The sequence below is a fragment of the Diceros bicornis genome, chromosome 28, assembly GCF_020826845.1.
Source record: "Diceros bicornis minor isolate mBicDic1 chromosome 28, mDicBic1.mat.cur, whole genome shotgun sequence".
In the NCBI taxonomy this organism is placed as follows: Eukaryota; Metazoa; Chordata; class Mammalia; order Perissodactyla; family Rhinocerotidae; genus Diceros; species Diceros bicornis.
This window is the reverse complement of record NC_080767.1, coordinates 7,829,930-7,852,419: the sequence shown is the minus strand read 5'-3', so window position 1 is coordinate 7,852,419 and position 22,490 is coordinate 7,829,930. Positions and strand designations below refer to the sequence as shown.

General features: G+C 50.5%; 1 protein-coding gene across 4 annotated transcripts in view; it reads right to left on the bottom strand.

Annotated features, from left to right (window-relative positions):
- Positions 1-22,490, bottom strand: part of TMOD1 (tropomodulin 1) — an 84,194-nt gene that overhangs the window by 48,659 nt on the left and 13,045 nt on the right. For all 4 annotated transcript variants that reach the window (XM_058523595.1, XM_058523593.1, XM_058523596.1 and 1 more), the window contains exon 2: positions 14,220-14,388. In XM_058523595.1, coding sequence (XP_058379578.1) covers positions 14,220-14,339 — 120 coding nt within the window. In that variant the 5' untranslated portion in view covers positions 14,340-14,388. The remainder of the gene's footprint in view (positions 1-14,219; positions 14,389-22,490) is intronic.

Here is a 22,490-nt window from a genome sequence, read left to right as displayed (position 1 = left end):
AAATGGCTAATGTAATAGCTAAACTAAATGGTTGTGGACTGCTGAGGACAGAAGGCTCTTTGTGTGCCGGCGGCCAACAGTGACACTGCGGTTGGCCAGGACAGAGCTGGACAAATTTAAAATGGCCTTATTACGTAAATTAGTCGAGGAGGAGTTAAATGGGTAAGAAAATATTGTCTTCGATCTCTCATGACTCTTAGAACCTCAAACGGACTCTCAGACCCAGACTATCCAATAGGTGAGGAAAAGAATTCCCACAACCATTTTGTTGTTGGCTCTGACCAGGAGAGTATTTGGTGAACATGTGTATGTAGAAATGTGTCTTTCATTCCTTATTCCTTATTCATTCAACAAATATGCATGGAGTGAGTATTATGTGTCCAGGCAGCGTGCTAAGAGGTGGTGCCAGGACCCCACAAAGAGCTCTCTAATTTGGAGCAGCCGGGAGATGGGAGGTGAATGGGGGCAGCAAGTACAGTGAGAGGACAGTCTGATTACAGCGTGTGTGCACAACGGTGTATTGTTTTAGCTTGTAAGGTTAATCAAGATCCCAAAGTGGCTGCTTCACTGAATAGCAAAGGATAGTCCATACCCAGCATCTACACTGCCCATAAAGGCTGTATACTTCCATGGTGCCCGCGGGTAACTGAAACCATCTAGCCTTTAGTGAATTGAAGTCTCCTTCTCCTAATCTTCAAGTCTGCACAGGGTAAATTAGCTGGGCAAGTGCTTTCTTTATACTTAGCTCAAAGGGCTGCATCAGTCTGGCTCCTCCAGGGCAGACATCTATTCTGCATTAGGGGAACCTGTATTCACATGCACACGTCACACGTCCATCTGCACTCCACAGACGGGCTGCTTAACGGGGGAGGTCTGCTTTGGGAGACAGCTTTGGGACATAGGACTCTGAGCATGTCCTCGTGCCCTTACTTACCATTGGAAAGTTACTCGTGTGACGAGGGCAGCGACTAATACCTGGGTCTCCTTATCATTTCCCGACTGGAAAGTCAGAGTTGGTTTTAAGGAGGAGGAATTTCTACACGTTCTCTGATCTTAGCCTAAAATTACAGCTGTTAGATACTTGGGAGTGCTGGGGACTGTGGCACACTGGAGCTTTCAACGCCTCCACACTACCCAGCTCCAGCCAATTATTGCTGTGTGAGAATGTGGGTGGTGTTATCAGATCCGCTCATCTTTATGTGAAATCTCTTGATTTTTAAACATTGACGCATGATCCCAATATTTTAAAAACAATGTTCAGGCCAAATAAAATACATCTGTAGGCCAGACTTCAGCCCATGGGCTGCCAGTTTGCCACCTCTGATCTAAAGTTCTTATCAGACTAAAATTCCAGGTAGAGAAAGATAAGATATTCATTTATTTATTCCACAAATATTTACTTGAATGTCTTGCCCATATCAAGCTCTGGGCTAGAGGAAGAAAGAGGTATATACATGAGTTTTTGTTTTTTTTTTTGTGAGGAAGATCAGCCCTGAGCTAACATCCATGCCAATCCTCCTCTTTTTTGCTGAGGAAGACTGGCCCTGAGCTAACATCTGTGCCCATCTTCCTCCACTTTATATGGGACGCCGCCACAGCATGGCCTGAGAAGTGGTGCGTTGGTGCCCAGGACCTGAACCCGGGCCGCCAGCAGCACAGCGCGCATACTTAACCACTACGCCATGGGGCCGGCCCCTATAATGAGTTTTTAATTTAGAGGTTTTTTAAATTTTAAAAACACATGAAAAGTTTAATATGTTCTTGGAAATAATCATGGGGCAAAAGTGGGGCAATCTCTTCCTGTAGTTCCCAACTCGTGGGCTTTTAAATGGTGACTTCCTTTTAAATGTTTTAAAATTGAAACTCGGATGTGCAGCTTGACAAGTAACACCTTAGTCTAATTTTCACACCCATGCTCTGGAGACCAGCTGTCCCAAGGACAATGGAAACTTTGACAGATCTTCAACTGTGCTGTTAGGAGCTCTGTCGCCCTGCAAACAGGTGCCAGCAAGGCCAAATCTCAAGTATCTGCACAATTATCAGGGCTAAAGACAGTGAGGGCGACGTGAGAGGCCGTCCCGGCAAGAACCAGTGTGGGCTTGTTCAGATGTGCACGCACGACACGTATACAGACAGGCAACACACACACACACACACACACACACACACACACACACACACACAACGTATTAAAAAGATCACAGATTCCTGGCAGCTCAGAGCTGCAAAGCCCTAAGAGAGCCTCTGGGCCAATTCTTTCATTTTCAGTTGTGGAAACTGAGGCATAGAAATCTGACGTCACTTGCCCAAAGTCTCACAGCTTGTTAGCCACACAGCCAGGAAACCCGAGCTTATGTATAGAGGACGCTGCGTATAATTAGCATGCTCAAGGATCCGTGACTGTCTTCAGACTGGTGGCTAATCACATCTAAAATGTCCCTTAACCTGATTCTTCAGTGACAAAAAGCAAGCAATTTTGTCACTTTTCCCAAATAAATCAGCTATGTCTAAGAACAAGGGGACGTAAAATGTGCCCCCTGGGTCTGGGGCCCAGGAGTCCTGGTTCCCATTCTGTGACTGAACCACACAGAGCTCCTTAGAAGAGGACAGACCATGTAGTACAGCCTCTCTATTGGGTATTGGGAGAGCTGAGGGCCAGGGACGGGAAGGGCCTTGCCAGAGGTTGCATGCTGGACCGAGAGCCCAGGACTCTTGACTTCCAAGCCACAGAAAACTTTCCACCCCACTTGACTGCCTTCCTCTAGGAACAGATCCTGCATGCCAGATGTGGCAGCATGTGAGACCAGCTTTCCTCTCCAAGTGTTAGAAAGCCAGCGCTCCCCTCCTTATCAAACTGGTCTCAGTCTACAGGTCTGGAAACTGAGGCCCAGAGGCCTGGAGTTGCTGTCCTGGGGTAAGAGTGAAACCCAGGAGGCTTCTCAGAATCCCATGACTTTTCTCCCCCTCCCAAGTGGCCCAGGCACTCACTCCCTTCCACCTCATCAGCCAGGCCAAACATTTTATAGGCTGGTCAGTCACCCAGTGACCTTTTACAAGGTATTTGACCACAAATTTTTTTTCAAGTGGCTTTGAGGACTTTCATTTTCCAGTTATCTGCCACATCTGTTTCCCTTGTGTAAAATGCGTCCCTCGAGTCCCTCAGGGCCCCGTCCAGATATAGAGCGCTCTGCCTCTGGGTGCCTGACTGGCAGCTTCTAGATCCCCCTAGAAATCATTCAGTGGGGCTTCAAAGGAGCTTTCTTGTCACCTATGGGGATACTTAACCTGAGGTGGCAGGGGCAGAGAGTCACAAAAGGGACAAGCAGGGTCCAAACCTATAAGGGCCCCTCTCTCTCCAAACCTACTGCCACCCCAACACACACTCTCTGGGAACCCTCCTCTCTTCTCTTTCTCTCCAGAAAGATCCAGGCCTTTGTTCAGCTGCCCTGACCTTGCTGTAGGATTGGCAAAACCCAATAGTTGCTACTTCCCCCAGTCAACTTCATGGGGCATTGGTGCTGACATTCAAAGGCACCCTTGTGGCCCAAGTCCAGTAACTGTGGTGGGACCTACTGGTCGTAACAGCCTCTTCGTGTCTCTGGCATACGTGGCACAGGGTGGGGCCAAACCTTCCCTTCCTGACATCCTAATCCTCCTTTTCTGCCTCATGTGCGAGAAAATGTTCCACGTTCCCTGCTGTGCCGGGCTCTGGGCATCCTGAGACAATGAATGAGTGACCACGTTCCACTGGGGCTCACAGCTAGAGCGAAGACACACGCCCAAGGGTGAGCAGCTTACTCAGCCGTGGGCTTCTGGGATGAGGTAACCTCCGAGCTGAGTGTGCCCCAGGGGACCAGGCAGGAAACAGCCAGATGAAGAGGAGAGGAGAGGGTGTCACGGGGGATGGAAAGCGCAGCACAGACAAGGGCACGGCAGAACGAGGGGCACGGCCTGCTAGGGGAAGAAGTCTGGGTGGGTCTGAGGCTGCAAGGTTCTGAAACTTCTCCATCCCATGGGCACCACCCACACTCAAGCCATGGTGCCTCTTGCTGGGACCATCAGAGCAGCCTCCTGGCCAGCCTCCCTGCAGCGGGCCTCTCCACCTCTATTCCCTCCTCCTCCCACCAGCCAAACAGACCAACACGCACTCCCCAACACACTCACAGATGCACAGTCCTCACAGACCTACAGCATCACGGCCAAATTCACCAGCCAGGCATGGAGAGAGCTTCGTGATTTAACCCCAACCTACTCCAGTCTCCTGATCTTCCTCCCATCTTCAAGTATTCCATGTTGCAGCCACTCCAGGCTACTCACATTCCACGGCCACACCCCACACTCTCACACGCCATGCCTGTGGCCGGCTGTGCCCTCTCCTGGAATGCCATCCCTCCTCCTCCCCTGCACTCATCTTTCCAAGCCCTTCCCCTGGGCATCCCGTTTAGCCTTTGCAGTGCTCTCCCCCACTGATCTGGTGATTCTCTTGCCAAACTCCCCTAGGCATCTTGCCAGTTCTTAGATAATGCTCATCCTAATTTGTCCCGGAGCACATTTATGCTATCTCTCTCTCCGAGGAGGCGGAGTGCCCCTCAAGAGCCAGCTGGCATGTATCTTAGTCGTCTCTGAATCCCCAGCCCCAAGTGCTGGGCGCTACGAAAATGTGCTCTGAATTGTCCAGAATCGCACAACACTGATGCTCCAGCTGGGATACCCTTCAGGTCAACATCACACTTGCTGCCCCAAGCTGTTTGCTGGGCCATCAGCTGCTGCCCCAAGCAGGTTTGGGGGAGGGGACCGATTATGAAAGGTGCCAGAGTGGGGTGCCCACGATGGGACTGGGTCCACTGATGGGAGTTTTGGGAAATGCCAAGCTAGAGAGTTAGACCTTTGTAATGTTTTCTTTGGGGATCTGGATTTGGTTAAATTCCTACCTTCTTCTCTCACTCTTCCTCAGAGCTTTCGGCAGAGCAGAACATCAGGCCATCAAACTGGCAAACCTACAGTGACAGACTCCAAATTGTCCCTGATGTCATGTCTCCCCTTCTTGAGTAATAAAAGCACTCCAGTCTTCTAGCTGAGCACATGGCCGCTCAGACTAAAGACTACATTCAGCAGGCTCCCTTGCAGCTATGTTGAGCCCCGTAGCGAAGTCGGGGTCAATGACATGAGACGTGTCCAGGGGCAATTTCTGGTAACCCTCCTTAAAAGGCTCTTGAATAAGGGCTTTTCTCCTTTTCTTTTTTTCTCCTTTCCTCTCTTCTGATGCCTGGGATGCAGCTATCATGGCCACCACCTTGGACCATGCAGATGAGGGCTACACCCCAGGGGCGGCAGGAAGATGAGCTGCACGGAATCTGGGGCTCGGGGAGGGTGGGGAAGCTGAGCTGCACACCAGCTCTGGACTGCCCGCCTCTGAACTTTTACCTGAGGGATCAACAGACCACTGCTTCAGCCATTTTACTTTGAGTCTCTGCTACGTGCAGACAAACTGCGTCCTGGCAACCTGGAGTCCCACCTCAGGGTTTTGAGGCCACAAAGAGGGCACTGGTGCTTTGACTTTGGATTCTCTTTCTGTAAAATGAAGGTCAAAAGCCCTTTTAACTTGAAACCTCAGAATAAAGGTTTGAACTCCATATAGAGGCAATTTATTGCCAATCAGTTTTATCATCACAGGGCCTAACTGTTCATTTCCACTCAACTGAACTGCACTGCATTATGGGGACACTCTGTCAGGGCAGCTGCATCTGATTGTGCAAGTTGTGCACTCCACAACTCCAAGGGTATTATTTTCTCTCTGGGTTATGTGAACAGCAGCTCCTGGAGTTGTGTAGTGTACAACTTGCACAACTGTACCTGGCTGCCTTATATCTGGGGTGGTACAATGTGGCTCCAAATATCAAGAAGCCTAGATTCTAGTGGGAAAATCGTATATTCAAGTTCAACAAACATTTATTAAGCACCTGCTATGTGCCAGGCACTGGGCTAGGTGCTTTCCATGTATCTAATTGTATTTACATATACATGTCAATACATATATATTTATATTTGCCAATATATGTATTTACATACACACACACACACACACACACACACACACAGAAACAAAAACCTGTCATATAGAACAGAGCTAGAGTTGCAAACTGGGAGCCTACAGTCTAATCAAATGTCAAAACTTGGTTTGTTTGGTCTGTGTGTTTGAATGAGCTGCCAACATTTTAAAATAGGGAACTTGCATATAAAAATTTGGATTTCTAGCATCTCTTAAAAAATCAGATGATGTGGCAATATTGGGCCTGCACTTTCACATTGGCAACAATTGGTGGAGCTGAACAGCAGGTGCCTTTTAGTCCAACACAAACGCTTCTGTTTGTCTCAGTCCCCACCTCTCCCTACTGTCTCTGACAGAAAGGCCAAGAAACAGTTACCATTTATCATTGGCTGTATTGTTGCTTTTCTTCCTGGAAGATTAAGTGGTAAATGAAAATGTTCTTATGTCCACATCTCTTTCAAGAGTGGAAAAGTAAAAGATGAACCAAGATGGTCATGTCCCTCAAGAAAACTGGCCCATCTTCCTTCTCTCATTTACATGACCTGCCTGACGTTGTGGGTGCTTGGTTTGCTGCCTCTCAGGTAGAAAGTGTGCACTAGAGTGGTAGAGATGGGAAGAAACTGGGGGGTGGGAAGGCAGGGTTTACTATAGTGGTTTTTTTTTCCTTTTAAGGGTGATCTGAATCAAGTAAGGCAGAACTTTTACATGCGTTAAATCTGGATGATGGGAAGATAGGTATATTCTGTATTCTACTATATGTTTACCATGTTTCCTATTAAAAATGTCAGAATCAAAAAGGACACCACTCAGTGTCTTGGAAGGGAGGGTGAGGAGGGCTTCCCAAAGGAGGAGCGGGAGGTTAGGCCTTGAAAAATGGGAGGATTCTGACTCGAGAAGTGGAGAGGTCCAAGAGGTCCCCCAGCAAGCAGAGGCAGGGAGGAGGGGACGGAAGGGAAGGAGGGCATTGTGGGGAGGCTGGGGGGGGTGTGGGGGAGGTGGTCATGGGGCCAGAAGACAGAGGGTGGGTGGGGACACGCTGACACCTGGCCTCCCTTGCCCTCACCCCGCCAGGCCCACCCCGGCTCTGCGCACAGCCAGCAGTGTTTCTAAGGATGTGTGCCTATTTTTAGAGCAGAGATTTATTTCTTTCCATCTCAACTGTTTACTTCTGTCCTGGGCTTGTGAATCTGCCGGTTTGTGTTACAAGGGAGAACTATGGCCCTGTGGACCAAACCCGGCTGCTTGCTGCACAGCCCAGAGCGTCCTCCGGCTTATGGGATAGGATTTGGGGCAGATTTTACAATTTTGTGGAGTCTAGTGGGAAGCCATGCGGCGTGCCAGGAAGTCCCAGCTTCTCGTCCTGGGTCTATGGCCGGCTTGCTGTGTGACATTGAACAAGTCCTTTCCCCTCTCTGGGCTTCAGGGTTTCTGTTGTTGTTTTGATTTTTCATCACTAAAGTGGTAATAATAATACTTACCTCAAAGGGTTGGTATGAGGATTCAATGAGCTACATCAAGCACGGAGTGAATGACACATGTCCAGGAGGGTCTCCGCACAGCAGGGTGTCTGTACATGTGGGGGTGGGGAGGGAGGCTGGATGGTCTCTAAGTGTCCTCCTAGCTCTGAGATTCTACAGTTCTAGGTTCTCTCCTCCATCCTTTCTTCCCACAGTTCATGGCCCCTCGTTCTCAGAACTCTCAACATTATGGGCCAAGGGAGGCAGGTCTGCCTGAATTTAGTCCATCACCCATGGCTGTGTGATTCTGGGCATCCATTTCCTTTCCTTAGAATGGGTTAGCCCCAACCTGTGAGCACCGGTCTCCTAGGATCCTCGTGGAGATTTGATGAGATGGTGCCCATAAGACACTTAGCGCAGAGCCTGGCGTGTGAGAAGACCTCGGCAGAGAGCAACAGCAGTTAGGATTATTGTTATGTCAGGCCTTGCAGGGGGCTTGCTGTTTTCCACGGTTGTGTCTGTGGTTATAAGGCGACACAGATTCCCACGAGCGGATTTCAAAATCAGCTCTCAGGACCCAGTTTCTTTCCAAGGTTGGGATTATCTCTTCCATCTTCTCTCCCACAAATATTTTGATCCTTTGAGACACTTTAAAAAATATTCCTCCTTTTCCCCAAAGCCTCTTTAACAAGCAACATTTATTGTTAAACTGTGTTGGTGGCTTCTTTCTTTTTTTAAGATAAGTATTTATGGTGAAAATAATATAACAACTTCAAAGCAAACTGAACTGGAAAAACAATTTTCTGGTAATTCCCACTCTGTTCTCCGAGTTCCCTTCCAGGCTCCATCCCACACGTGCTCCAGGGAGGCGGGAGTTAACAGCGCAGGCTCCCAGGCCCTGACTGTCTAGGCTGGAGTCCCAGCACCACCTGTGCAGCATCCTGGACAGGGTACTTCATTGCTCCAAGCCTCAGTTTCCCCATCTTTAAAATGGGGCTGATAACCAAACCTCTCAGAGGACTAAATGAGATAATCATGCAGAGCTTTGCCCGTGGCACACTGGTAAATGTTAACCATCGATTGATCCTATAAGAACTTGTACACTGCACCCTGCACAAGTCACGGTGTGACACATCCTTCTCGAACGTCTCGTACGTTGCCCATTTTCCCCACTGCCTGGTACAAAAGCAATCTGAAGCGAGGAGCTGGCTCAGCTTCAGAGCAGCATCCACTTAACTCCAGAGAGACGAGAAAGGGCAGCTCCCCTTGGGGAATCAGTCAACAGTGGATACTTTTAGCACAAGGAGCATTCCTCTCCCGAGGGAGTCCAAGGGCAACAATCTCATGATAAGCTCGAGTTTTTCCAGGCCGCAGAGTGGGAGATAGAAAGTTTCGGGGACTTTTTATTTTTTTTTAATGTGCGCAAGTTTGGACTCCTCTGCTGCAAACAGAGCTCCTTTCCAGCTTGGCGTACTGTACTCCGTCACATGACACGGGGCTTAACGACCGCATTGCTGAAAACGTGACCCCCCTGAAAGTGACAGCTGAATTCAGGGGACAAGACTGCCAGGAACTGCTCGTAAAATCATGGATGGTTAGAGCTGGAGGGGGTGTCTGAGGGCATCTGGGCTGGCTGTGTCCACTTTACAGATAGGGAAACCGAGACCCAAAGAGAGGCAAGCAGGAGCCTAAGTTGGGAGCAGAGGCAGGACTGAACAAGGACTTCTGCATCGCAGGTTGTTTCCAAGAAGAAAGGAGGGTGATTTCGCACACAGCAGAAGGTAGTCTGTGGCTCAGACTACCTTCCCGAAGACTCCAGCGAAGCCTTATAGCAGCGTGGCTAGAACGGGAACTCTAGAACCACGTCACTGCTCTGCCACTGCCTCACTGCGGGACCCTGGACAAGTTACTTGGCCTCTCGGTTTTCTCGTCTGTAAAATGGGGGTGATATTGCCTGCATCACTGGATTCTGAGGATGGCGGATTCTGAGGATGCCTGGGTGAATTAATATTTCCAAAGTGCTTAGAGCAGTGTCTGCACATAGAAAGTGCCACACGAGCACCTGTTAAACGAAAATTAAAGCAGGAGGCATATAGAGTATGACAGAGAGAGCAGGGGACCTGGGTTCTGGTCTGGTTCCGCTTGGACGTGTGACTGAGAACAAGTTCCTTCCTCTCTCTGGGTGCAGTTTCTGCTCTGTAAGTGGAGAGGTGGACACCTGCCGGTCTCTGTGTCCCCTCCTGGCCACCCTCTCATGCTCTGCATACCTTGGGCCTCTCCCTTCGCTGGGATTTCAGCACGTGGGCCAATGGCAGGTGAAACTCAAGCTGGAATGTTTGTGCTCTCAGAAAGACGGGAGGCCTACTAGGTCTTTACAAAACTCACATACTGACTTGCAAATCAGGTAACAGAGACATCTCAGTGAAGGGGCCAATTGTGTGGCAGGGACAAAAACCCCACTGGCCTCTGTTATCTCCTATCCTCTCTCTGATTTCCCTTTTCTTTTCCTTGAACTCAGAGAGAAAGGGGTCTTTGAAAATGTCCATTTTGAAACCACATGGAACGAGACCCACAGGTCTCGGATTGCCCACCCTACCCCTAGTCCAAATGCACATTTGCCTCCTCCTGCCGGAGTGGGGGTGCACACAGTGGAGCCCGTTTGAAATTTGAGTCTCTGCACCCTGGTCCTGTGAGGCTAGGCAAGTCAGTCAGTCCCTGGTCCTCCGTCCCTCAGTGGACACAAGCGTACCTTGTTGTCGGTCACCTGGGAGAAGGGCTGGGCGGAGCTGGCCGAAGGAGAGGTACCGAGGCCCTGGGAACTGGCTGCTGGGGCCAGATCCCCTGATATTTGGGGCAGGGGCGCTGTGGGAGCTCTTTGCCAGTTTAGAAGGAAAACCGAGCTCCCAGCTGGGGATCCACTCTCCGTTCTGACAGGGCTCCTCTATCTGCCCTCCCCACTCCCAGGCTGGACGCTTGGCTCTGGCCTGTCATCACTTACCCCATTTTCAGCCACAGCCTAATCTAAATCCATTCCCACCCAGCAGCTTGGGGCAACTCCAACAGCTCCAAGGCCTCAGGCAGCAGGCCTGGCGGGGGCCCTGGGGTCTGCACTTCTCTCCCCTGAGAACAGCAAAGATTGTGCAACATGGTGGAAGGGTTTCGGAGAGGGGCAGGGGCCCTTCCTTATCTTCAGAAAAGAACTCGCCCCCCACCGGCCAGGCAGGATGATGGGGGCTCCCATGTGAGCCCTTCTCACCTCTCACCCATCCCCCTGGCGTCTCCTCCAGTCCATCTGTCCTCAGTCAGCAAGCCCACCGAGTCACTGCCCCCAAAGGCTCCCCTGGCCCTCTGAGAAAAGTCCAAACTCTTCAGCCTGCCTGGCCCCCCCGACCCCCATTGTCTCGTCCAAACCCCCTTCCAGGCTCCTCTAACCCTCCACAGAAGCCACACTGACAGTCCCCGACAACAGTTACCTTTCGTGCATGAGCCTTTGCTTGTGGCCTTCACTTGGCCTAGAATTCTTTGTTTTTATTCTTGACTTAGAAAACTCCGGGGCCCAGTTCGAACATCACCTGCTCTGGAAAGCCTCCCACCAGTAAGAATTAACCCTCTCCCTGAGCTCCTGTCTGCTCCCTCTGTTTAGGACGTAGTTTATTATGCCCACTCCCCACTGGACTGAGCACCCGAAGGGCAGAGTGCCCGCCAGGCTGCCCTGTTGGTGGCCAGCACAGGCCCCGGAGCCTGGCAGGTAATGGAGTCATGCGTACTGAATTGACTAGAGGTAGCTACATCCCCCTTTTTTCTCACTTTTTAAAGCTATTTGTTCTTGTAATTCTACACAACAGTGATCTAGGACAGAATTAGAACAGAATAAATTTATAGCAATGTGGCTGGAAGGTTGATTGTTTCTTGTCTCCGTCACTTGTTTTTACTGAAACCCAGGCTAACAGAGAGCGATGGTGTGGGGAGGAGGAACCCAAGGCTGCCCCACCAACGCTGCCGTCTCATCCACCTGCACAGCCTCCTTTGGGAGCCCTCTCCTCGTGGCAGGGCAGGGGGAAGGCGTGAATAGCAAGATGATGACATGCTGCTGGAGGGATTTGTCATTCTGTGGGGCCTAGGACCCAGGACCCCTAGACAAGGGTTCTGGGTTATCTAGAAAGAAGCCATTTAATTGAATTTGGAGAGAAGACCAGGTTATAAGCTCATGGAGGCCCAGCCCTGAAAGGGACCAACCAACTTCATCATTTCATGATGTAGGGAAGGACAGCAACTGGTCCATGGTCACATGGAGTGGAAGAGACAGGGCCAAGGGTGAACCGGACCTCAGACCTCTAGTCCTGCACTTTTCCTGCTGACCTCCACTCCCTCTGCATGAGCTGCGATCACTCGAGGGCTAGTGAAATGGTAGAGCTGTGCTCTTTTCTTTATGGATGACTGTTAAACTAGAGTTGAGCAATGATAGGTTAAAAAAAAAGGCATGAAATGTCCCATTTTTAACTAAAAAATATATCAAATGGAAAATTCACTTAATTCAGTGACATTCATTATCTACCTTCTCTGTGCTGCACATTGACCGGGTACCTGGGATCTGGGTATAGGATGAAGGCCCTGTCTACTAGGCCACCTAGGAATTCCTCCCTCAGCCCCACTCACGGCTCCAGGGTGGCTGGCCCAACCACACACAGGACCAGGGAGCCTCCTGCCTCTTGATGCTGTGTCCTGACTGTAGAGGCAAATTCTGAGCATTAAACACACTTCTTAAATGTGCCAACTATGAAATGCAATGACAAAAACATCAAACAAGTGACAGGGATTCCTCTAGTCCTTTATTTCTCAGTTAATTCATTCCATGACACATGCTCCCCACCATCTGGAAGCAGCTGGCTAGACAGAATGGTGGCAAGGGCCTTTACAGACTCAGTTACCGTGCCAGCCAGGGGGCAATACCCTGCAGGGCTGGGGCAGGTTCTCCAGGAGGCTGTATGTGCCCTGAATCAGTGTCCGGTATATGGCACTGCTTCTCCCATAGCCAGGATTCACAGGTCCAGGACGCAAGGGTACAAATGGGAGTGGCACCACCCACTACTACCTCTAGTGACCCATGGGCAAAATGCTTCCTTCCTGTTCCTGTGACCTTATGCTCTGCTGGCCTAGAGGTCTTAGCTCCAGAGGGAGGAAGGCTTCTACCAGGAGACACAACAGCGATTCCACTGGACTAGAAGTCAAGACTGCCGCCCAGCCACTTTGGGCTCCTTATTCCTCTGAATCAATAGACAGAGAAGGAGTTTCTGCACTGGCTCGGGTGATTGGTCCTGATTACCAAAGGGACACTGGACTGCTGCTCCACCATGGAGGTAAGGAAGAATATGTCTGTAAGACAGGCGATTCCTCAGGGCTTTCTCAGGATCACCACGCCCTGTGATTAACGTCAATGGAAAACTACAAGAACCCAATCCAGCAGAACTACTAATGGCCCAGACCCTTCAGGAATGAAGGGTGGTGTCATCCTACCAGGCAAAACCCCACGACCAGCTGAGGTGCTTTCTGAGGGCAAAAGGAATACAGAATGGGTGAGTGTAAATACCACTACGGCCATGTGACCAGTTAGACAAACAAGGACTATAATTGTCATGAGTATTTCCTCCCTCTTTTGTTATGAACATGTTTGTGTAGGTGTGTGTGTGTGTATTAAGCTAATATCTTTGTTTTCTTCTCGCTCTTATTCTCTTATCATGTAATGTAAGATATATTGATTTTATATCATAGCATTTAAGTATTGTTAATCTTACATCATAGCACTTAAACTGTGAAATATCAAAGAGAAGAGTAAACATCACTCACGGACTTCGCCTCCTCTTCTGGGAGGTGGTACATGGGAGAGCTGTGTCACGTTAGGCAGAATTATGACCTTGTTATTGTCTTTATATGGAGATAAGTGTGGTTTAAGGAGATCTGTATGGGTGCCAAGTCGACAAAGATTGGACTTGTGATGGTTAATATTAAGTGCTAACTTGAGAGGGCCATGAGGTGCCTAGACATTTGGTTAAACATTATTCTGGGTGTGTCTGTGAAGGTGTTCCTAGATGAGATTAACATTTGAATTGATAGACTTAGTAAAGCAGATTGCCCTTCCTGATGTGGGTGGGCCCCATCCAATCAGTTGAAGGTCTGAATAGAACGAAACAGCTGACCCTCCCACCAGCAGGAGCAAATTTTCTTCTGCCTGACTGCCTTGAGCTGGGACACTGGTTTTCTTCCTGCCTTTGGACTTGAACCGAAACCTCCGTTCTTGCCAGGTCTTGAGCCTGCCAGCCTTTGTGACTGAAACTACACCATCGGCTCTCTTGGTTCTCAGGCCTTTGGACTCACGCTGGAACTACACTACAGCTCTCCTGGGTCTTCAGCTTGCCAATTGCAGATCTGGGGACTTGTCAGCCTCCATAATTGTGGGAGAAAATTCCTTATAACAAATCTCTTTTTATATGTGTATATATCATATTGGTTCTGTTTCTCTAGAGAACCCTGAGTAATACACAACACACACACACACACACACACACACCCCTGCACAGGCAATGTTATTCCAGTGTCACTGTCATAAAAGGGAAGAGGACGTGGTAGCTTTGGGAAGTCTGCACCTGCCCTCCCCCAGGTGGTGATGGTGGCTGCCCCCGCACCTGTGACACCTGCTCCCCTTAGTGCCTACTCACGTCAGGGTCCAGCTCATCCAGCTCGTTTTCCAGCGTCCTAAGCTCTTCCTCTGTGAGGGCTCCGAGGATTTCGTCTTCATCCAGGTCTCGGTATTTCTCTAGCTCTCGTCTGTACGACATTGTAGAAGAGCTTGTTTTTGTCTTCCGAGTCTGGGTGCTGATCTATGACCTACCAGAAAGAGACATATCTTAGAAAGATCCTTCTTGGATTTGCTCTCTCAGAGCAAATAGATACTGTCACTCACATGGCGGCCTGGGCACGATTTTATAAAGAGTCTGGATAATAATTACTACAGCGGAACACTGCCCTACGCTGGACTAATTCTCTACTAAAACTGTGCAAGATAAAAGTCCTGTGGGGCATGCGAATTAATGAACTGTAATTCGTTGTATTGGCACGGCCACTAATTACAGGTAATAGGTGGTCATAAATGGCTTATGGGTGCCTGAAAACTATTTTATTCTTCAAGTAGTGTAAATAATTTTCTGTACGACCCTCCACCCTTCACCCCACACCCGGAAGGAAAATGTGAACGCTGGAAAGTCTGCCAAGGCCGACCTTAAAAGAGGGGAGCGTCGATGGTTAGCTGAGCACGTGCTGCCTGCAGGCCCTTCTCCGACAATATCCCATGCGAGCCTCACAAAAAGCAGTGAGGCAAGTCAGCAGTGGCTGACTTGCACTACCACGTGCCAAGCACGTGCTAAGCACATCACGAGGATTTTCTAAGTTAACTCTGGGGCAGGTATTTGCTGTTGTCCCCACTTTACAGATGAGGACACTGAGCTTAGAGAGGTTGAGTGACTCACGCAAATCACACCACCAGGAAGGGGCAGGACTGCCATTTGAACCCAGGTCTGCTGGCTTTCCGAGCGTGCATGGCTCTGGCCACTGCATCCCAGTGCCTCTTTCAGAGAATCACCTATTGTCGCGGCCAGAAGAGACTGCCTAATTCAGACCCCTCCTTTCCCTCCTGAGGGAACGGCTCAGAGGGAGGAGGTGACTGGCCTAGGGGGTCCAGAGGGACTGGGGTCCAGTTCTGCCACTTCCCAGGCTGCTCTCCTTGGCTAGAGAAGGCTACTGCTCATTCTCCACATCACAGAGGATACCTAACCCCTGTGTTTGGGTCCTGTCTCTGCTATGTCCCAGAACCATGACATTTCACCCTTGTGAACTCATCTGATGCTGACACCACACCCTGTAAGTTGAGTCTTTCAACTAAAACAATGTTCCCAATGAAGAAACTGAGGGATGGCCTAGGGCTTGACTCAGGACCCTGTCATCGGACCCCAGCTGCTCCGCCCTACACCACCCCGCCTCTCATCTAATCCGGGGGACACAGCAGGGCCTTACGCCCTTCTGCCCTCCTCCTCTGAAAACATGACGAGCCCAGCTCACACGTCACCTCCTCTGTGAAGCCTTGTGTCCCCTCACTAAGCAAAGGTCATCACGGCCATAGCACTGGGTCCACACTGCGCCATGTAGCTCACGTGTCTGTCTCCGCGGCTTCCCCATGGGCAGGGCCTGGGTTTGCTTCACGCTGCACTCCCCAGGCCCCACCCCAGGACTGCACACACGGCAGGAAGCTTTTTACTGAAATGATCCCAATTCCAGTTCTCTACCTTCCTTGGTTGGTCTAGTCAGAAAGCCTTGAGGAGATTCTGGGCCCTTCTCCTCTTAGAAAATGTCAGCCTGCTGCAGAAGCTGCCAGCACCTCTGTGTTTGAGCCTGTTCCCACCTGTCCTTCAACCTACGTGAGCTGAGCCATCAGCCTTCCTTTCTGAAGCTGGTGGGCCGAACGGGGAGGCGGCAGCTCGGGGCTTCCTCATACGCTGTGGAATGGACTGAGCACTGTGTACGGAATTGGTGTTATCGGCTGAATTGTGTCATCCCTCCACCGCCCCAAACTCATACGTTGAAGTTCTAACTCCCAGTACCACAATGCAAGTAAGAATGTGACATTACTTGGAAATGGGGTCTTTGCAGTCATAATTAGTTAAATATCCATGAGGTCACACTGGGGAAGGGTGGGCCCCTAATCCAACATGACTGGTGTCCTCATGAAAAGGGGAAATTTGGATAGACACGCACAGGAAGAACACCACGTGAAGATGAAGGCAGAGATCTGGGTGATGCTTCCACAAGCGAAGGAATCCCAAAGATTGCCAGCCAACCACCAGGAGCTGGGGGAGAGGCCTGGAAGAGATCCTCATAGCCTCAGAAGGAACCCCCTGCCAACACCTAGATTTTGGACTTCTAGCCTCCAGAACTTGGAGACAATAAATTTCTGCTGTGTAAGCCACTCAGTTTGTGGTACTTGGTCACGGCCCCAGGAAACTAACACAATCGGTGTCACCTTCTGCGTGGCAGTTTGCCTCTTTAGATCCCCATGTAAACAAACAGACAAAACCATGGCTCATCTGTGAAATGACTGATGGAATTTTCCAGAATAGAGAAAAATGAAAACTAGGAAAGGATAACTAATCAATCAAAAAGCTGGAATTGGGTGTTAATTAAAAACAAACTAAAGCCAAAGTTCACTTAGCTAACAGAAAAGGCCTCCATTTCAGAATGCAGAGCTACGTCTTATTAATGTAAGTGTGTGCATGTGTGGGCATGTTGTAGGAGAAATCCACTATGTGACAGCTGGCTTGATAAGAAAGGACTTGCTTTCCAAATACAGAAAGCCGCGGTGCCATCCTTTCCTCTAAGAATGGCTCAGCTTGGCCTGACACCTTCCTTTGACCAGACCCCAAGAATGCAATGTTCAGACCATAAATGGGCCCTCCTTTGATTCATTTCTATTTACTTCCAAAGAAGCACAAGCAGCTGACAACACTCTGGTATAGATGAGAAAAACCTTCCTGAAGGCCCTCAGAGAACAACCTAATTTGGCTTTTCTGAGTGAAGCCAGGAGAGGATCCCTGGTCTCCAACCCGGGGCCAAGAGGGACCGTAGCGAAGGGCTCGGAGGCTTCCGGAACCAACTCACAGAGACATCCAGGACCACCTCCGAGCTAGCATCTCTCATGTGGGCTGCAAAACATGTTTTTGGTGCTCAGATAGGTTTTGGGCTATACCAAGTTCCACGGGACTCTGGACTACAGGACTGCTCAGATATTTTGTTGTGTTTCCACACACTAGATGTCTCCAAGAGGGACAAGGTACAAGCAGAATTTCCCAGTCCTTTTGACCATAAAACCATATCTCTGAGAAGCTGCTCCTGGAATTGGAATCTTATGAAACAACGTCTGGGATACACAGCCTTAGATTCACCTCTGGGTCCCACGAGGGAGCCGCTCAGAACCACACAAAAGGGGACGTAGGGACAGGACCAGCTGGGACAGGTTTGGGACCCTGGGAGCTTCCCATGCTTGTTACCTTTGCCAGCTGACTCATTTATGGGAGAAAGGACAGGCCAGGATGAGGGAACAGGAGGGAGAAATCCACATCAGAGCCAGCTTGGGAGAAAGAGCTGGGAAGGAGCAAGAAGAGAGGAGGAGGTGGCAGCTATGGGGCCTGCCGCAGGGGGGATGGGGCTGGGGTGGCAGGCCACCTCCAGAGATGCCACCCTGAGGGGGGCAATCATCAAACTTCCTGAAGAAGTCTCCCTCTTAGCACACACAGGAAAGTCACTGTACCACTTACACACCCCAAGGTGCTGTCAAATTAAAAAGTCCTATTTTAGAGGATTTAAAAGGCCCTTTTTAATGTCAAGTGTCCTGTGAATATTATGGAGTGATGAAGCATTACATTAAATAAGCAGAGAGGAACAGAGAACTCCTAAGGTAAACCACGGAGCTGTCAGCCTCAAGCCACACTCACCCACTTGGCTCCCACGCATGGTTTCTCTAAAGCAAGATTCTCCTCCTGTGGTCGGAGACATTTAGGACTGGAGGTGGGGAGGAGACAGGGTGGGAGGGAGATGAAAACAGCGTGTTAATAGAGCCCCCTGCAAGCTCGGCCTTAAAATATGGCTTGGAAGAGACGGTACTTTATAACTGTTAATAAAAGGCCTCCGTTTCCTAATAAAAGAGGTGTCACGGATGGACGCAGGCCCGAGACTCTCAAGACTCTGGTTGGAGCGTGAGTTGGGGGAGTCACTCCCGGGTGATGCTCGCTGAGTTCCTCCATCCCCGGGCCTCCATGTGCTCATCTGCAAAATGAGCACAAGTGGGCTGGGAAATTCTGCTGGTACCTATCCCTCTTGGAGAAATCCAAGAATTACAGGATCACAGGGGTGGGCTTTCAACAGTGCCCGGGGGAGATCTCAGGCTGGGAAAGCTCCTCGGGGCACCTGCAGGGGGGTCAGGAGGAGAGGCTAAGAGGGGGGCTCCCCTGGTGTTGCCTGGTTTATTTGGGGTTCCATATAAGATCTCCCTTGAAGGAGGGATTCAGCTGCAAAAACAAAAAGTTGAAAATCACTGGACGGGGTTTCTTCATCTGTACAGTGAGAGGGTCACAGTACTCGCCCCAAAGGGTGTTGTGAGGATTAAGTGGCCACAAGCAGATGAGGTGCACAGCCTGGGGAGGGGGCGTGGTCAACGCAAGCTCAACAGACAGGAGCCGCTATTCTGAGGCTGCTGCTGCTGCTGCTGCTGCTGCTGCTGTGGGGGTCGCCACCTCCCCCTCCCTACTCCGCCCACACTGTCATCAGACTGGAATTTCCCTCAGGTAAGCACCTATGTCTTATCCATCTTCATGCCCCTGTGCCTGCTGAATCTGCCAGCACGGAATGGGCACATTTGGGTTTTGGTCTAGTGTCCTTGGAACCTTGGGTAGGCCCCTTTTCTTCTCAGATCCTCTGTTTTCCCATCTTCAAAATGGAAAGATCAGACCAGGCCCGGGAGGGCTGGGACCCCAAAAGGGGAGGGACAGGCAGGAAGGGATAGCCGCCAGGGCCCCCAGCGTGGCCCCCCGAAGCAGAACCACACCTCTGTCACCGGCTTTATAAACTGCGTCCTGGGTAAGAGTTAGTGAGAAAAATAAAAGCGTAGCTCAATACACTTAAAACCTAGCACCAAATCTGGTGTGTATATTACACTCACAGCATCTCTGGCCTCCCTGCTCCTCAACGGCAGAAGCCTTAAGCCGAGGCTCAATATGAAAAAACGGAATTTACGGGCTGTGCCAGGAAGTAAAACTTGGCAGGATAGACAATAAAAATTAGTGGGTCAAGGGCTGAGGCCATCCATCAGGAAACTTCAGAAATGAAAGCTCCGCGATGGGGAAGCTCCTGGAAGACCAAATGTGCCTTTAAATCTTTCACAGGAAGCGGGTCCAGTCCCTTCGGCTAATGGCTTCTCCAGCATCTCCCCTGGGAACACTCGGGGAGGAGGTGCTGGAGCTGCGTCTTGATTTACGGACTGCACTTCACCGAGGTCAGGAGGAGCTGAGTCACAAGTTCAAATGAATATTTTCCAGTTATGCCGTCTTCTTATTGCAGCCCCAGTGAACGTCTTGATGATGGGCCAAGAGAGGCTGATTTATAAACAAAGTTGATTCTTTTTTGTTTTTGGTGAGGAAGACTGGCCCTGAGCTAACATCTATTGCCAATCCTCCTCTTTTTGCTGAGGAAGATTGGCCCTGGGCTAACATCCGTGCCCATCTTCTTCCATTTTGTATATGGGACACCGCCACAGCATGGCTTGATGAGCAGTGCATCAGTCCACACCCAGGATTCGATCCTGCGAACTCTGGGCCACCAAAGCAGAGCACGTGAACTCAACCACTATACCATCGGGCTGACCCCAAAGTTGATTCTTCATACCCCACCTCCTCGTGTCTTTGTCCCTCTCTTTGGCTAAAGGGATTTTAGGCCATGATCCCTCATCACTGAAGCCTGCACCTCTCTCTTCTCTTGGCTCTCGGGACACAAGAATGCCTGAGACGTCCCCTTTTCCTCCTGTGAGAGCTGTCTCCCCCCAACCCTCCTTCAAGGGGCACCTCTAGGGACAGCCATGCTTTAAACCATGTGACATCCCCCTTTAGCTGATTGGACAAAATGGGTGCCTGGCTCAAGGGTGGCTTGGGAAAAAACAAAAAGGATGATGGGTGAATGAGCTCCTCTGTTTCCCAGCATTGGTATTAATTTCCTGGGACTGCCCTAACAAAGTACCACAAACTGAGTGGCTTAAACCACAGAAGTTTATTGTCTCTCTGTTCTGGAAGCTAGAAGTCCAAGATCTAGGTGTTGGCAGGGTTGGTTCCTTCTGAGGGCTCTGTGGGACCACCTGTTCCAGGTCTCTCTCCTTGCTCTGGGAGCCTCAGGCATTCCTAGCCTTTACCTGGCAGTCTCTCTGTTCTGGAAGTGTCTGTGTGCAGGACACCAGTCATACTGGATTAGGTCCTGCCCTCATGACCTATCTTAACTTGACCATCTGCAAAGACCCTGTTTCCAAATAAGGTCACATTCACAGGTACATCTTTTGGGGGGACACAATTCAACCCACAGTGGCATTGGACTGGGACAGAAGGGAATACGAGGCAGATGGTGAGAGAAGCTGGGGTGAAGGGACGTGACCATGATGAGCATGTGGAAGCTCATGAGGGAGGAGATGTTGAGGGAGCAAGAGTCCTCAGGACGGGGCTGAATTCATGGGGCTGAGAGGGAGATGGAGGACACCGTGTCCCCAGAAGTGCCCAGTCCCTGCTCCCTCAGGCCTGGCTACGGCTCATGTTGGATTCAATGAGGCCCCTGTCCCCCCATAATCCTTACGAGGCCACCCCTCTGCCCACACTCCCCTCACCGCAGTCAGGTACCTTGAATGAGGCCCTGGGTTCCCCTGGGTTCTGCCCTCTTCTCATGCTTCCCCTGGGGGTTCTCTTCTCCTCCCACATGGAGTCTGTTACCAGCTGACTCTCCAAGCGTCTCTCTCCAGCCCAGGCTCCCTGCTGGGCACGTCTCCTGGAGCCTCTCAGGCTGAACATGCCCAACCCAGCGCGTGGGCCCCCTTCGCCACCACCACATCTCCTCACCTGGGTGACCGCACCTCCACTGCCCGTCAGCCACCCAGGCCAGCCTCAACTCTCCCCTCCCCATCCTCCCAGCTCTGGTGGGTCATGCCTGTCAATCTTCTCTCTCTCTTTCTCTTTTCAAATTTTTTTGGAATGTTATAGCTTTTTTAAAAATTGTGGTAAAATGCACATAACATAAAGCTTACCATTTTAACCATTTTAAGTGTACTGTTCAGAGGCATTAAGTACATTCACATTGTTGGGCAACCATCACCACCATCCATCTCTAGAACCTTTTCATCTTCCAAACTGAAACTTTATACCCACTAAACAGTAACTCCCCCTCTCCCCGTCCCTGGCAGCCACCGTTCTATGTTCTGTCTCTATGAATCTGACTACTCCAGGGACCCCATCTAAGTGAATTATATGGTATTTGTCCTTTTGTGCCTAGAATCCTATCTCTTTAACATCCTTTGTGTCTGTCCCTCCTCTCCCTTTTCACGGTCTTCCCTTTTTAACATCTGTGTCACCATATCAGCCTCCCAACCCGTCTCCCAGGCTCAGTTCTCCTACCTTCTTGTCCCCGCGGAACTCAGCCTCCAAATGATCTTCGTGAAAACCACTTCCGACACTGCTCCCGAGCTGAAAACCCCCTCGACAGCCCGATGATAACAGACAGAGACCTGGTGGCCTCTGTGCCTCCCCAGCTTCTCATCCCCCCACAGGCCTTCTCCCTCCAGCTGTTCCAGACCGCTCATCCCTGAGCACCCCTGAAATCTCAGTCCTCTGGGCTGTTCTCTCAGCCCGGAGCACCGTCTCCCGCCTCCATGCCCTCGGAAGTCCTATTAAGTCCTCAAAGCAGAGCCCCTCCACACCGCCCCCCAACCTCCTTAATGGGGTACCGTGGCCTCTCTCCTCCCACAGCCCCGGGAGCAGCCCTGGGCAAGCAGCGCTTCCCTGCCCTGAGACGAGTCTGTGGCTCCCACACGTCTCAGCTGCCCAGGCTGGGCTGGGTGAGGGCAGCAATCCCATGGGACCAGCCCCACATGTCAGTGCAAGGCCCTGGCCTGGCTCAGAGTAAAGGCTCCATGACTGCAGGTCAGACTGAAGTGTCATCAAGGAAACAGACCCCCAGGAGCAGAGTTGACAACCGAATTCTATCCCAGACCAGTGACTCCCAAGGGAAGAAAGTCAACTGACCCTCGGTTGGTGGTGTGGGGCAGGGTAGGGTGTGGAAGGGGTAGATACGTAGGTGATGGAAGTTTTGGGGGGCTTAACTTCCCTGATGTTTAGGTTTTAGAACAGGGTCATAAAATG